General features: G+C 39.1%; 4 protein-coding genes and 2 pseudogenes across 5 annotated transcripts; 3 read left to right on the top strand and 3 right to left on the bottom strand.

Annotated features, from left to right (window-relative positions):
* Nucleotides 1–1,294: 1,294 nt before the first annotated feature.
* On the top strand, nt 1,295–1,890 carry LOC106306116. The gene has a single exon (XM_013742590.1). It carries the CDS (start codon nt 1,405–1,407, stop codon nt 1,666–1,668), a length of 264 nt encoding a protein of 87 aa, XP_013598044.1. The 5' UTR covers nt 1,295–1,404; the 3' UTR covers nt 1,669–1,890.
* Nucleotides 1,891–2,020: 130 nt separating this feature from the next.
* Nucleotides 2,021–5,293, bottom strand: LOC106306113 (external alternative NAD(P)H-ubiquinone oxidoreductase B1, mitochondrial). Its single transcript, XM_013742588.1, has 7 exons — nt 5,022–5,293; nt 4,467–4,725; nt 3,941–4,398; nt 2,740–3,328; nt 2,550–2,671; nt 2,345–2,464; nt 2,021–2,264 (listed from the first exon to the last, which is right to left on the bottom strand). The coding sequence occupies exons 1-7, from the start codon at nt 5,099–5,101 to the stop codon at nt 2,177–2,179; spliced, it is 1,716 nt and encodes a 571-aa protein (XP_013598042.1). The 5' UTR covers nt 5,102–5,293; the 3' UTR covers nt 2,021–2,176.
* A 601-nt stretch (nt 5,294–5,894) lies between these two features.
* On the bottom strand, nt 5,895–7,135 carry LOC106306114 (the record flags this gene model as incomplete). The annotated part of the gene is given in 2 exon segments (XM_013742589.1): nt 5,895–6,689; nt 7,018–7,135. Coding segments are annotated over 2 exon segments (813 nt in total), but the record flags the coding sequence as incomplete, so codon positions are not given.
* Nucleotides 7,136–7,912: 777 nt separating this feature from the next.
* Nucleotides 7,913–9,798, bottom strand: LOC106304211 (protein ULTRAPETALA 1-like). Of its 2 annotated transcripts, none has more exons than XM_013740610.1 (3): nt 9,354–9,798; nt 8,301–8,637; nt 7,913–8,225 (listed from the first exon to the last, which is right to left on the bottom strand). In XM_013740610.1, exons 1-3 carry the CDS (start codon nt 9,562–9,564, stop codon nt 8,051–8,053), a joined length of 723 nt encoding a protein of 240 aa, XP_013596064.1. In that variant the 5' UTR covers nt 9,565–9,798; the 3' UTR covers nt 7,913–8,050. The 2 variants fall into 2 exon arrangements, with proteins under 2 accessions (XP_013596064.1, XP_013596065.1); XM_013740611.1 differs by having other exon boundaries at nt 7,918–8,225; nt 8,301–8,625.
* A 2,184-nt stretch (nt 9,799–11,982) lies between these two features.
* Nucleotides 11,983–12,857, top strand: LOC106303413 (annotated as a pseudogene).
* A 656-nt stretch (nt 12,858–13,513) lies between these two features.
* Nucleotides 13,514–14,223, top strand: part of LOC106303412 — a 1,078-nt pseudogene continuing 368 nt past the window's right edge.

The raw sequence follows: 14,223 nt of genomic DNA, 5'->3' as shown, positions 1-14,223 counted from the left end.
AATTTTTTTTTTCTTCCGTTTCAGCTATCATCTGGTATTATCACGCATGTTCTTTTCTACCTAATTTTCCTCCTCCTGAAGGTGTACGGCGTTTTGACTTTACCAATTAGAGCCAAAAATGATAAAGACACACAGTTGATGTCTGTAACATGCTAATAAAAGTCATGGACTCATGGTGGTTATAGTATTCATCTTGTTCAAATTTGAAATATATGCCTAATAGGCTAATAGCACAAGATTTTACGTTATATACTCTTCAGCAATACATTGCAAGGGTTTGAGCTTTCGCTCATGGAGCTATATTTTAGAACAAGATTTTACGTTATATACTCTTCAGCAATACATTGCTGGGTTTGAGCTTTGGCTCATGGAGCTATATTTTTGAGACTACAATCGAGAACTATACAGACCCAAAAAAAAGAAGTACAACTGGTTATAGAATATAGACTTATAGTCAAAGGCAATAAAGTAGCTGAAGTAGAAGAAGCAGACATGGCTTATCTACCCACAAGATGAGAGAATGAATCTATATCCTCACAAAGCCAACTCCTATTAATTAAATAGCAAAGTTAGCAAAAAAAAAAGATTAAATAGCAATCAAAAACTCACTAGAACAAAGGGACAAGACAAGAAGCATTTGATGGGCGGTAACACCACGTGATGGAAGCACGTGACAACCCAATGACCAGCTTACACGCCATCAAACCCCTCGGGGACCTCGATTCTAGACTCTAGGTTCTAGGCAGCTTCCCAATGATGTATCCAAATATCATTTAGTTTTGTTTTGGGCCTCTTATCGTTTCACATAGTATAAAAAACAAAACATACAAAAGACAAAATCTTGAAATTAAGTTAAATCACTTATCGCCAAGATACAATAAAGGTAGGGCCCAACATAAGGAGTCCCATAATTGAAAGAAGAGAGGTGACTCATCTTGAGGATATATAGGACCCTCTAAGGCCGCCACTTGTTTCCTCCTATATCCTTGCTCATCCACTTTCTCACTTCTCTCAACATTTTAGAAGTTTTAAAAGTTGATAAAAAATTCAGTAATATTTTTATTAAAAAAATTTAGAATCCATAAAAATAATTTATTATAAATTCTAAAAACTTAATAAAGAATACACAAATTATTAAATGTAATATTAAATCAATATTAAAAAAAGATTGTCAACATCTGGAATTGCTTCAGAAACCTGGATCCCACTGACCATTGCACGAGCACCGCTGGAATTTACCATTTAGCCCTCGAAACCTATGTTCCTTTGGATATAAGTACACATCCTCATCTCTCCTTCATCTTCCGACAAAACCTTCTCATCTTCTTTCAGTTTACACAGAGCTTCTCAAAATCCTTTTCAGCTTCCATTTTCAACGATCTAAAGAAAGAAGTTTAGTAGATCATGAATTATCTAAACAAGGTCTGGATGGCAGCATCTTTCGTGGCTGTTCAAGGAAACCCCGATCACGGCGTCAAGCTGAAAACCAGCCTCAGCTCCGCCCACCGTCTTCAACGCCGTCTTTCCTCCGATCTCCGCCCTCTCTCCGCCGCTGATGTTCCCGTAGACGATGTTCCTTCAGAAGAAAGACGACGCACCTCTTCTTCTTCCACTCCTGATGAATCTCTCCGTCAGGTCATGTACCTAAGCTGCTGGAGCCAAGGCTAGTTCTACCTCCATACATTCATCACCACAGATGATGCATGGTGACTTGGTCATGGATCCGCTTGAGTCAGAAAAAGCGAGTTTCATTTGCTGATGATAAACTGTATAATAGTTCATTGTATATTTGTATTATAGTCATCTATGTTAATATTAGACATGTTCAAGAAGATCTAGAGCAAAAGTTCGTTTATGAGAACTCTGTCTTTTGTTTTAAGTATCAAAACATCGTCTCTCTTCCAAGTTCTCATCAAAAAATTATCAAATCTTGATTGTGATTGCCACTAATTCAACATTATCTAGAGTGGAAGTAATTCTTATTTTAAACAATTCCAAAACCATCATTATCCAATGGGACCAGACAAGTCAGTCTCTCCATAATGTTATTCATTTTTTAATGGTTGTCATAATTGAATCAGGTCGCCATTAAAATAATTTATTCATTTTTGATTAAATTAAAATAAAAAATGTATTTTCATCTTGAATCTCACAAACACATTACAAGACTTGGCTCTCAGATACGGCTTGAATCCCTCCCAAAGATGTACCTCCTTGTCCAGTCCGACACCACCAGAGCCCTCGTTCGCCAGCTAACTTGCTTGCTGCATTCACCACATCATTTGTGTTCATACACCCTTTAGATTCTATTAGTAAATAGAGCTTATCAGCATTTATATTTTACCTGGCATAAACAGAATACCAGAGCCACTGGGTGCTTCTTCCAGCTGAAACCCAGTCTCCTGGTAGTTCAGCTGCTGCTTGGTCCCCTCCCAGTGGAGCAAACTGTCCAAAGTGCTTGTACCTGTCATCAACCACAAAAAAAGAGGTTTCAGTTTCATCTCTGTCTTTTAGCGAGTTAAATGGAGGATGCAAGAGTTTTGGCATACTGGAAAGGACGGAACTGGTGATGCCCTCCAGTTCTGAAACGCTTAGGACCTTCAGGATGCTCTTTACAATGCTCCATCTTATTAAAGCATTTTGCAAGATAAGAACCTTGCTGAGCAGCAACCTAATAAACAAGAAGACCGTTAAGCATGAGTTCTTCAACAAAACCTTCGGACAAGCCACAAAGTGTACCTGAGCAGTTGCAGGCAGGCTCTTCATCTGAGAGTCAACCCCAGAGAGAGCCGACTCAAACGCCTTGATGTCCACTTCTTTCTTTGGATTACCTTCTGAATCAGTCAGAAGGTCTTTGATACTCCTCACATGCTTGCTTTTCAAGTAGAGCTCAACCTGAGGGTACCTCACAATGATATCCTCAACCACGTCTTGCAACTCTTCTTCTGTCAATGTCCCTGAGTTGTCCACGTCAGCAGCTTTGAATATATTCGCAATATCCCCCATGATTTTGCGTTGAGCTATGGAAGCACAGTCTCCAACTGCATACACATTCTCACATCCTTTCACCTGTAACCACTCGTTGGTCGCCAAGGCTCGTCTCCCTCCTTGGCCAACTTGCTCCATGAGGTCACTGATCACTGGACGAGTCCCAACACCGGTGGACCACAGTATCAACCCATGAGGAAGGCTTACGACTTCTCCACTTGATTTGATCTTCACAGAGATGTCTTTATCGGACACTGACATCACACGCATTCCCATCAGAACATCAATACCATCTCGCAAGAACTTCTGTTCAGCAAATGAACTGATACGTTCATCAAACCTGCAACAACAGCAATCACTTTCAAACTCACAACCAAGACAAAGCTACTAGGCCTTGGCACATTTATCCGGAACTGAAAAACCGAACGAACCGAAAAACGAGGTTCGGTACGAGTTTGGATCCGAACACAGGATCATGTATTTCTAGAACCTAAAAAACTAGTAAAACTGAACTAAGAACCGAATAGATACCTGAATTTATATCATATAGTTTATATATGTATAAATATTAGTTATATTTAGTTTTAAAATAATTAAATAATTTAAAATATTATTTATAAACCAAAATCCACAATTACCAGAATATATTTTATCTGAAATATTTTTAAAATTATCCGAATGATCAAGTTTTTATCAAAAACCCCAAAAAATCTGATATTTAATCCAAAAAAAAATCCTGAATTTGCTGATTTTTAACCCAAATTAACCAAAAAATCGGCGGAACATATTACCTCGGATATCAGCCGGTTTTTAGCTTTGCTATCCGAACCAAACCGAAAACCAAGATAACTAAATTAATTTTTCTAAATACCCAAACAGATACTAAACCTCTAAACCGAATCAAGAACTGAATGCCCATGGCTAGAAGCTACCATAGAGTCTTTTGACTTACGAATTCAAGATATGATCTCCAGATTGAATGAGTGTAATCTTCACAAGCTCCTTGACCGAAGGGTATATCTTGGTGATATCCTCTTCGATAAAGTCATGCAACTCAGCTGCAAACTCCACACCAGTAGGACCACCTCCCACGATAACAAAATGAAGCTTTGTCCTTCTTTGCTCCTCAGTGAGACCAGGAAGAACCGCCTTTTCAAAGCAATCAATCACTCCTCTCCTTATCCTCTGCGCATCCTCTACTTCCTTGAGGAAATGACAGTTCTCAAGAACACCAGGAGTGCCGAACGTGTTGACTTGCGCCCCCACCGCTATGATCAAGTAGTCGTACTCTAGCGAAAACTCTTGGCTTGCTTCAGGGTCATCCTTGAAAACTGGTTGGCAGTGAACCTTGTTGTTGGCAGGATCGATCTTGACACAGTCTGCTTCCCACAACTCTATTTCACCATTTTTCTGCCGATTAAAAAAAGTCTGTAAGCTTAACAGATGATGATGATGATAGACCAAAGATTCAAAGATACCTTCTTGGTGATATTGCGGACAGACTCAACTATGCTTCTAGCTTCAACAGTTCCACAAGTGACGCTAGGTAACAATGGAGTGAAGGCAAAGTAGTTCTGAGGAGAAACAACTTGAACATCGTAGGAAGATATGTCAAGATCTTTAAGGAAGCTTATACCAGCCCATCCAGTGCCAAGTACAACTACTTTCTTCTTCTTCTTCTGCTTCTGCTCTTCCTCCTTTTTGTTAGAATCTGAGTAGGCCACTAAACTCCCACCGCTGCAAATGTCAAATGTGTAAAGAATAAAACACTTTCTCATTCTCAATGTGCAAATCCAAAAAGGTGGTGCCTAGGACACCAACAAGATTGTGAAACACATGTCTAGGTTTGAAACCAAGTCAATAAAAAGGAATTAGATTTTACAGAACAAGAACGTTGTCCTAAGTCAAACACTATAAAGGGTCATTATAAAGGCTCGAGATAAAGGGCGTTACAAGAAGATTTGAGAAAACGCAACTATACAGCATAAAAAGGTTCCTTCCGACTTTTGGGAAACAAGTGAAAAAAGTGAAACCTGAGAGTGCCGAGTAGGAGGAGCTTAGAGGCAAGTGGAGCAGATCGAGAAGCTCTTCGGAGAGAGGAAAGTATTGTCATTTTTGGTTATAAACGCCTGAAGAGAAAAGAGAGGGATGATTGATGATTCTTGGAGGACAAAGTCCAGGAGACTACTTGTTGGGAGATATCTCTGACCAAGTTTCAACTATTTTATTGTGGATAAGAAAATTTAAGCAACTCAATTATTAACTGTGCTGATTAAAAATATTCCCAAGTTCAGATGGATAAACACACAAATTAGAGTTTGACAAAGGATACTTAGCTTGTTCTTGTGTGGCGAAACAATAATCTGGTACAAGGCTAAGTTTATGAACCAACTGTCCACACACAATATTTGGGACAAGGCATCTTTTTCAACCAGCTTTAGAACAAAAGAGGCCATTATTACTATTATTTTATGATTTTCACATGTTCCAGATGATCATATTAATAATTCACAAATCTCTACCGAACCCAGAGATCTGGACCCGAGAAACTTCAAAGCGTAGATAAGAAAGAAAACAGACTATATGATAGTGTGGCTCCAAGATTAAACACCGCCACTAATTCAATCTTTGCCTCTATGACTATCATTTATTTTCGTTGAGCATTCTCGAAAACAAGCTAAAAGGTGAGTGAGGCATTCACACAAAAACAACAAATAAACATTCGCATCTGAAAACAATAATCAGAAAAAAAAAACATAAAAAAGCAGATGACAGAGATACTGAGATGAATCAAGAAGTGGTGGCTCCATTATATAGGGAAGGTCCTTGCAATGCCCCTAACAGTTTAGCTGTAAGTCGAAATGGCTTAAGATGTGCTTAGTTTGATACTTAATGAGCCGTAACTATGAATCGACGCGAAAAAAGAAACATTACTAACCAGTGGGTAGAGAGGGTTACAAAGTACAACACAAACTAGTTTTGTTTGGTTTTTAACTGGCATAGAATTTAAACAATCATCCAAGTCAAGTGCCTGTAACCAGCCCATTTCGCAGCAAGCCTGACGCCAATAGCCAAAGCTGCAGCCAACAACGGCACAGGTGGTGCCTTCCTCAAGCTCTGTCCCTCTTCTTCTTCAGATGAGCTCATCTTAGTTGAATTATGATACATAGCTAGAGCCAGATACCCTGCGATAGCCACCACTCTCACCCACGGCTCCCCTACACCCGCCAGAACAGCCGCAGAAGGCAACGCCGAGGTCACATCGTCCCTCTTCTTTACCAACCGCGAATACCCATACAAACCCACCAAGACAGTCCAGAACAACGGCTCCGAGATGTACCCCTGCACAGCTGCATACCCTAACAGACCCGCAAGAGTTACCACATACGGCTGCTTGCTGATGGAGTTTGGCGCAACCGCTTCTCCTATCGCAAGCACGGATGATGCGAGAAGGATCACAGTGGTTAACTCTCTCACAGGCGTGTAAGCCACGATCCCGGAGTAGAAGGCCCGGACGCTGTAGATTGCGGTTTCCACGAGTGCGATGAGAGAAGTGATGGGATCGCCTATAAAGTGGAAGACGAGTGCCAACGCGAACTTCGAAAGGTCTCCGAGGAATCTAACGATGGCGAAAGCAGTGTTTCTCCAGTTGGACAGCTCAAACAAGACAGCTCTCCACGCATAAACAAGAAACGCTAACGCTGCAGACAGAAAACATCAAAAACGTTAACTTCATCTGTCCGAATATTGTATTAGACATGTTCAAGAAATTGCTAGGCGAGATAATTAGGCGCTTTATAGAGGATTATTGATTAGGCGGACTCATTAGACCGAACTGATTTTTTAAAAAGTTGCTCAAAAAAATAGTTAAAATTAATTTTTAGAACACTGTTACACTAGTTTAGCTACCAAACAAGGTCTATGCACAACTGAAACAATTTCAAATCACTACATTACTAGTTCAGATTACAATCACTATGTAAAGATTAAAATTACTGATTCTAGAGGGAGCTCGAAACGGTGACGTACCGATAAACCAGGGCCATCTAACAGGAGTGTCGGGTGCTTCTTTGGTCAAGTGTCTGAATCTATCAGGCATAGTGCTCTCTCGCCTCGCGAATCGCTCCGCCTCATCCTCTGTCTCACCCTTATTTGTATCTTCTTTCTCGCACCTTGTCGAAACCCTAAGTCTTGCAATCGGAAACTTGCCCGGAACCGAGAAACCGCGGAGGCTCACGCCGGCGTTCAGAAACTGCGGTGGAGCAAGTGTGAGCTTGTTATTGACATTAAGATGAGGAATACGGGAGGGAGAGGAGGAACTGATTGCCGGAATTCGAGAATTGCGGCAGAAGGAAGATGAAGAGAGAGCGTAGGACGTCATCGTCTCGTCCTGGAGCTTTTCCGAGAACAAACGAATAGCCTTAGCCAGAGTTTACAGCACTGGGCCTTTAAACCATATTGGGCTTTAGCTTTACGGCCCAATTCATGATTTGTTTAGTCTTTTTTTTGTAGATTGATTCATATGATTGTAGACGCATTCGAAGGTACATTTGGTTAGATTATTGTTACTGCATCATCCTACTTTATTCGCTCGCCCTTTTATATAGGATGAGTCTATTGAAAGAGGTTTATAAAGACGACTACACGATGAGGACTCTATTCTCATAACCTCTTTTACCTCACTTGGGTCTTTGTGTTGAAATTAAAAACAAAACCTTTGATTAGTATGAGAACAGTATGCATGATGCATCGTCCTATATTCCAAGACCGTGGTACGTTTGCCATTGACATCTCAAAGCTGTCAACAGCTAACGAAATAAAGAAATACTTTAATTAAAAAGTTTTTTTTTCCTTCGCCACCAGCCCATACAAAATGAAAGACATGCACTAACTAAAGCATGCTCGTCTGCATGTTCTTCTAGGAAATCCACCTTTTTTTTTACCTTTTCAATTGCTCCATTCAATGACCCATCAGATAATATAGAATAGATATAAGAGTTTTGGAAATTAAGAATACAACAAGGTTTTAAATGCAAGACAATTTTATTTAGTAGACTCTTCTTCAAGCTTTGACATTGCTGGTGAAGTCAACACACATCTGGCAAGTACAATCAGGGAAACGGCATAACTCGCAGCCAAAGCAGACGCAAGAAGTGCAGCCTTTGCAAGTTGGTGAACGTGTGCAGCCTCTATACACTTTCCTGCTTCCTCTCTCTTCCTCTGCCTCACATGTTATCCTGCAACCACCATTGATAGTATATTACCATTTCATTTTTTGCATAATAAACACAATGACCAAAAAGGACACCTACTTGTCATATGGAAAGTCTGAGCATTTCCAGTTTGGATCCACCATTGCGTTGTGGTGCAAGAGGCATTCGTCTCTGCTCCTCAACCTGAACCTCCTCTCCTTACCACATTCTATGCACCCAACAAACTCATCTCTATGGAATACTTTGGTACCTTGTGATTTGGTCGATCTTTTGCACTTCTTTAATGCTTCGTTGTAGTATTTGAGCAATACTGTCTTTGATAATGGAACCTTTTCGCCTCCATTTATAACCCACACATTGTTCTTCCATTTCTTAGCCGTTTCTCTGCCAGAATGCTTCTCGAACGCAGCTGGTGTTAACTTGTCTACACTCAAAACTGTTTAAGTCAGACCATTTTTTTCTCAAAAGAGCTCTAAATGTGTATATATATACCTAAACGCTAGAGATGGTGTTAGCAGCAACAAGCTGCCATGGCAATGAGGTTTGTATCAAACTTTAAAATCAAGACAATACACGTACGAACAAGTAATGAATATCATATGTCAATATAGCTACCACAAGGCCACTAAAGAAGAGACCCATCATCATTAAAGATGCAAACAGCCTAGACATTAGTACATTACAATGAAGCAAATTAAATTCATTTAATTTTCTGTAAGGATGGATTTAGCATACTCTATCAACAATATCAATAAGACATATGGTAGCTAGTTTCTCAAGTAAGAAAGAGTTTAGATTTACTAGTTACTAGCCAAATGTTGATAAGATGTAATCATGCTAAAGATTTTAACTTTATTAGTTAATTACTAGCCGAATGAAATATTAGCTAAGCAGAGAACAAGCAGTAAAGCAAAAGACCCGTGTGAAAACGAAGACTCGAAGAGCTAGAGGAAGAGACAACACAACCTAACAGTTGATGTAAGAGCGAAGGGTAAAAACCCTCGTAGCCTTAAATAGTAGAAGACATCTCACACACACTTTCACATGTAACATGCACATAAATCAAAACCCATTTTGCCAAAAGCATCAGAAAAACAGGAGAAACAGACTGGAGAGACAGAGATAGAGAGCAAAAGAGAGAGAGAGAGAGACCTTCATCACAGCCGGGCGTGCATTCACAGGTGATTTCGAGATTGCCGTTGGGGAAAACCCTAAGTTTAGCAATGGCATCACCGTAACGGTGGCTCGTACAACCACACATGACCTCAACGTAACCGCCTCCAACATTGACCCCACTCATCTCTTGCAGCTCCTCTTGTCTGAACAACATAGACCCACATTGTATCTCTTCCATATTCGCCATCTCTCTCTCAATCTCTTCTCCTCTCTGGATCCCTTTCTTATAACGTATGAGAGAGAGAGGAGGAAAGGCCTCGTTTTGGGGTATAAAAGGAAAGCCCTAAAGGAGCACGCATCTCAAAAGCTGAGACTGAGAGAGAGAGATCTGATATCAAAGCAAAAGCTTATTAAGGGACTTTTCGGGAGAAGAGAGAGATTAATAAGTAGAAAGAGAGAGAGAATGCCTTTGGCCTTTGGGTTCTGGGGGTACAAAGAAAGTAAAGAAAAGTGTAGTGAGTTTTTATTCTGGCCGATGCCAAATTAGCACCTCGACGACATCTGGGATCCTCTCTCCGGTTATAGCGTATGAGAGAAAGGGGAGAGAGAGAGATGAGAGAAGGAGAGGCCTCGTTTTGGGGTATAAAAGGAAAGCCCTAAAGGAGCACGCATCTCAAAAGCTGAGACTGAGAGAGAGAGATCTGATATCAAAGCAAAAGCTTATTAAGGGACTTTTCGGGAGAAGAGAGAGATTAATAAGTAGAAAGAGAGAGAGAATGCCTTTGGCCTTTGGGTTCTGGGGGTACAAAGAAAGTAAAGAAAAGTGTAGTGAGTTTTTATTCTGGCCGATGCCAAATTAGCAGCTGGCCAACAAAGGGGGGGGGGGGGGGGGGGGGTGCAAGGGACATTGGGACCTCTTTATTATATTATAGATATTATATATTAGCATCCAACATACATATGTACACATGTGACCTAACATAATAACAGTGTAGGGATATGAGAGAGAGAGATGCGGTGTAGAAGAAGAGTTGAGGAATAAGGTGAATCAAGTGTTTCAGGTCCTTTTTGTACTTGTTCACGACTCTTGATTTGAAGTCATTTTGTTTTGTTTACTCTTGGAGGTTCTGCAAATTCTTGGGCTCTTCCCTTTCCTTAGGGTTCATTGGTTACCGAGTCATTTCTCCCCAGTGGCTCTTTTTTCTCTTTCAATTAAAGATTAATTGATAGTAATTAAAAGTTTGTGTGTTTTAATTTAATAAACAAGTTTAATCAAAGCTATGTTTTTTTGTGCACATTTTAATCAAAAAATATGTAATCCCTCCGTTTCAATATAGATGATGTTTTACAAGGTTTGTTTCAATTTAGATGAAGTTTTGAGATTTTAAGGAAGTTTTGAGATTTTAAGGTTAACTTTAATTTTATTGAAAACTGTTCAACCAATTAGGTTTTACGGTTTTTTTTTATAATTGATTAACTGATTTTAAAATTATATTTTTAAAATATTTTTTTAGGGAAATGTAATTTTTTTAATCTTTGCGTACTATTACAAAACATCAAGTATTATGAAACGAATGGAGTATTTGACTATAAAGCAACTACTAGTAACCAAGTTACGACGTCATTGACATCTATGTCTGTTAGGTATTCTGAAACGCGCTCTAACCCCAATGTCATGTGCATATCTACGTGTATATTATTATGTTGGAGGATCTGATTATTTAATAATCTAATACTCCATCTATTTTAAAATAAGTGAAATTTTAAAATATAACACAATTATTAAAAAATTTATTTTTTATCTAAAAGTTATCATTAAAATAGAAATTAAAAATTATTCAATCAATCACAAAACAAATTATAAAATATAATTAGTTACACATTTTTTGATAAAGTTAAAAAGTACATTCAAATATGAAAACATTATTTATTTTGAAACATAAAAAAAACGGAGGGAGTAAGAGACTAGTATTGCCATATTCTTATTATCTCCGTTGTTAGATCAGCCAGAAGAAAGGCTGTTCCGAAGGTTCATAGATATGAATTATGTGTTGTTCTTTAAGTATACTTTTTTATAAGATGGAAAGAAGATGGAATAGTATTGTCGACATTCTAGCAAAGAATATTCGGTCTACTCATTTATATTTAGTTCAGTTGATACATTACTATCTGGATTCACACAATATGATCGGTCTTATATAAAGAGAAAAACATACATTGGTATCTTCGAAAATATCACATAATGATGTCAACATCTTTACTCCAAAACACTCTTTCCTCCTAGCCCAAAAGAGTATAGATTCACTAACAGTAGTACGATTTTTCCTTTTGGGTTTGGTTTGTACAAATTAATGGGCCTTGCCGTTTTAAGCTCTACTTTTTTGGATCTATTTCCCATAGTAAAAGAAAACTGATGTGATATAAACCTCAATTACCAGAATGACGATGATATAAGGTTGAGCGTTTGATGTTCAAATGGAACCGTCTGTCACGATTGTTACATATGATACGACGAATACCAGCTTCTTTGTAGCACAAGAGATTTTCAGTATTTAATTCAGCATTTTTCTTACACTGCATGTGTATATTATTATTTTTATTCACCATCCAAGGCAATGTGCATTTTTTCTTACAAAATCTTGTTGTGTGTTGAAATGTCTCAGTAATGAGGGGTCACTGTCAAGCGAGATATTGTCCACCAGCATGGAATTTTGATTTTTCTTTTACAACGAACGAAGAAAAGAACTGTTTCTTTTTTGTCTCGATAGTATCAATGAGACAAAGATTGGTTTCGTCGGACTAAGAAGGAATAGAGGGAGCCCACAGTAGGCACGGGCCAACCTGTACAGATCGGCCCATTAAGGATAACACGTAACAAGAGAGAAGAGAGAGTGTGTGGAAAGCATTTAATAAGAAACGTAGAGACAGAAATGGGATGCTGCTTGAGCGCCGGGAAAGTCACAGCTCCGCCTGTCCCCACCCGAAGTCTCAGACTCAGAAGCTCAGCACCCTCCTCCGTCGCTCCTGACTCCAGAGATCTCTCACAGCAAGTCCGACATTTGCAGCGTCTCTCACGGTTTCTCAACCGCCACTAACTGCTGCTTCCATCCTCGACGAAGAGGACGCTATCAGCAAACTCCACCGACATCCTCCTCCTTCTTCTACTTCTTCTTTCTCTCGCCGCAACATGTCTGGAAGAATCCCCAGATCTCCGAGAGGACAACACTCGCCTCAGGGGAAGCTGTCCGAGAGAGACCATATAACCAACCAAACCCTACACACAACCGGCGAAATGTGGACTCGAGTCCTCTCCCACGAAGCGGGTTGCTAGAAGGTCCAAGACGTCGGTCACGGTCTCCGGCAACTCGTGGCCCTAGTTCGGCAAGAAGAAGCCCCATGAAGAAGCGTGAAGCAGCTCTGGAGAAGGAGGGAGCAGAAGTGAAGGTGAAGAAGGAAGTAGCTGTAGAGGAAAAGAAGGAAGAAGAAGATGTAGCTGTGAGGGAGCCTGATGTGTCTATGGAATGCTTCATCTTTCTCTGATCTCACTCTCTACTTCCATTAACTGATGCTTTGATTGATTCATTTTGATTTCCACGTTTTGAATTGTAAATTAGGTAATGTACAATAATATTAACCAAATCTTTGCCGATCTTTCATAAAGTAAAAGTAAAAGCAAAAGCAAAAGCAAAGCCGATAGAAGACACTGTTCTGTTATAAGTACACTCAGACTGTTGAAAAGTAAACTTGATTTGGGTCATATTATTGGGCTAACAATTCATTTGATCCAAAACTTAGCCCAAATTCTAGAAATATCATCCACCTCCTTAAAATAAAAATCTAGATATTCTTATAGAATTATCTAGATAATTAAGATAAAAGTAATCTAGATAATTAAGATAAAATAATCTAGATTTTTAAGTAGAATTTTCTAGATTTAAGATTAAAATATGTAAGATATTTTGTACTTTGGAGGCTATAAATACCTCCACTCTCTTCTCATTTTGTATCATCAAGAAATAATCCAAGTTTATAAGAAACTTTCAAGTAATAAGAGTCCTCTTCTAAGTTATAAAATCTTTTTTCTTCACAAAGCTTCTTTCTCTTCAAACACTTAAACACTTTCTCCATCTTTATAAAGTTTTTCATTCCAACAAAGTGGAATCAGAGCTATAAGTTCCTTTTGAAAATAACAAACAATGGTGTTCCCTTCCAAGTTTCATTGCTCACTAAGAGCAACTATGACAATTGGAGTCTTAGGCTGATGGCTATCCTAGGAGCACATAATGTGTGAGAGATAGTCGAGAAAGGCTTCAATGAACCCAAAGAAGCATGGGAGAAGCTTCAGACATCTTACAAGGGAGCGGAACAAGTTAAGAAGGTACGTCTTCAAACTCTAAGAGGAGAATTTGAAGCATTACAAATGAAGGAAGGAGAACTCATCTCAGATTACTTCTCAAGAGTCTTGACGGTTACTAATAACCTAAAAAGAAATGGTGAGAAGTTAGATGAGGTGAGAATCATGGAGAAAGTTCTTAGATCATTGGATTCAAAATTTGAGCATATCGTCACCGTGATTGAAGAGACAAAAGACTTGGAGACTATGACGATGGAGAAACTTCTTGGATCACTGCAAGCTTATGAAGAAAAGAAGAAGAAGAAAGAAGATATTGTGGAGCAAGTTCTCAAAATGAGAATTGATCAAAAGGAAGAAAGTAGCCGAAAACACTCGAGACGTGGTGTTGGCAATTTCCCAGGACGAGGTCGTGGTTTAAATGGACGAGGTTGGAGACCATATGAAGACAACTTCAACCAAAGAGGAGAAAATACATCAAGAGGTCGTGAAAGAGGAAACCCAAAATCAAGGTACGATAAATCAAGCATCAAATGCTATAGTTGCGGAAAGTTT

This window comes from Brassica oleracea, chromosome C7, assembly GCF_000695525.1.
Source record: "Brassica oleracea var. oleracea cultivar TO1000 chromosome C7, BOL, whole genome shotgun sequence".
Lineage (NCBI taxonomy): Eukaryota > Viridiplantae > Streptophyta > Magnoliopsida > Brassicales > Brassicaceae > Brassica > Brassica oleracea.
Note: the sequence above shows the minus strand (reverse complement) of the source record. Positions and strands in the feature narration are given on the sequence as shown.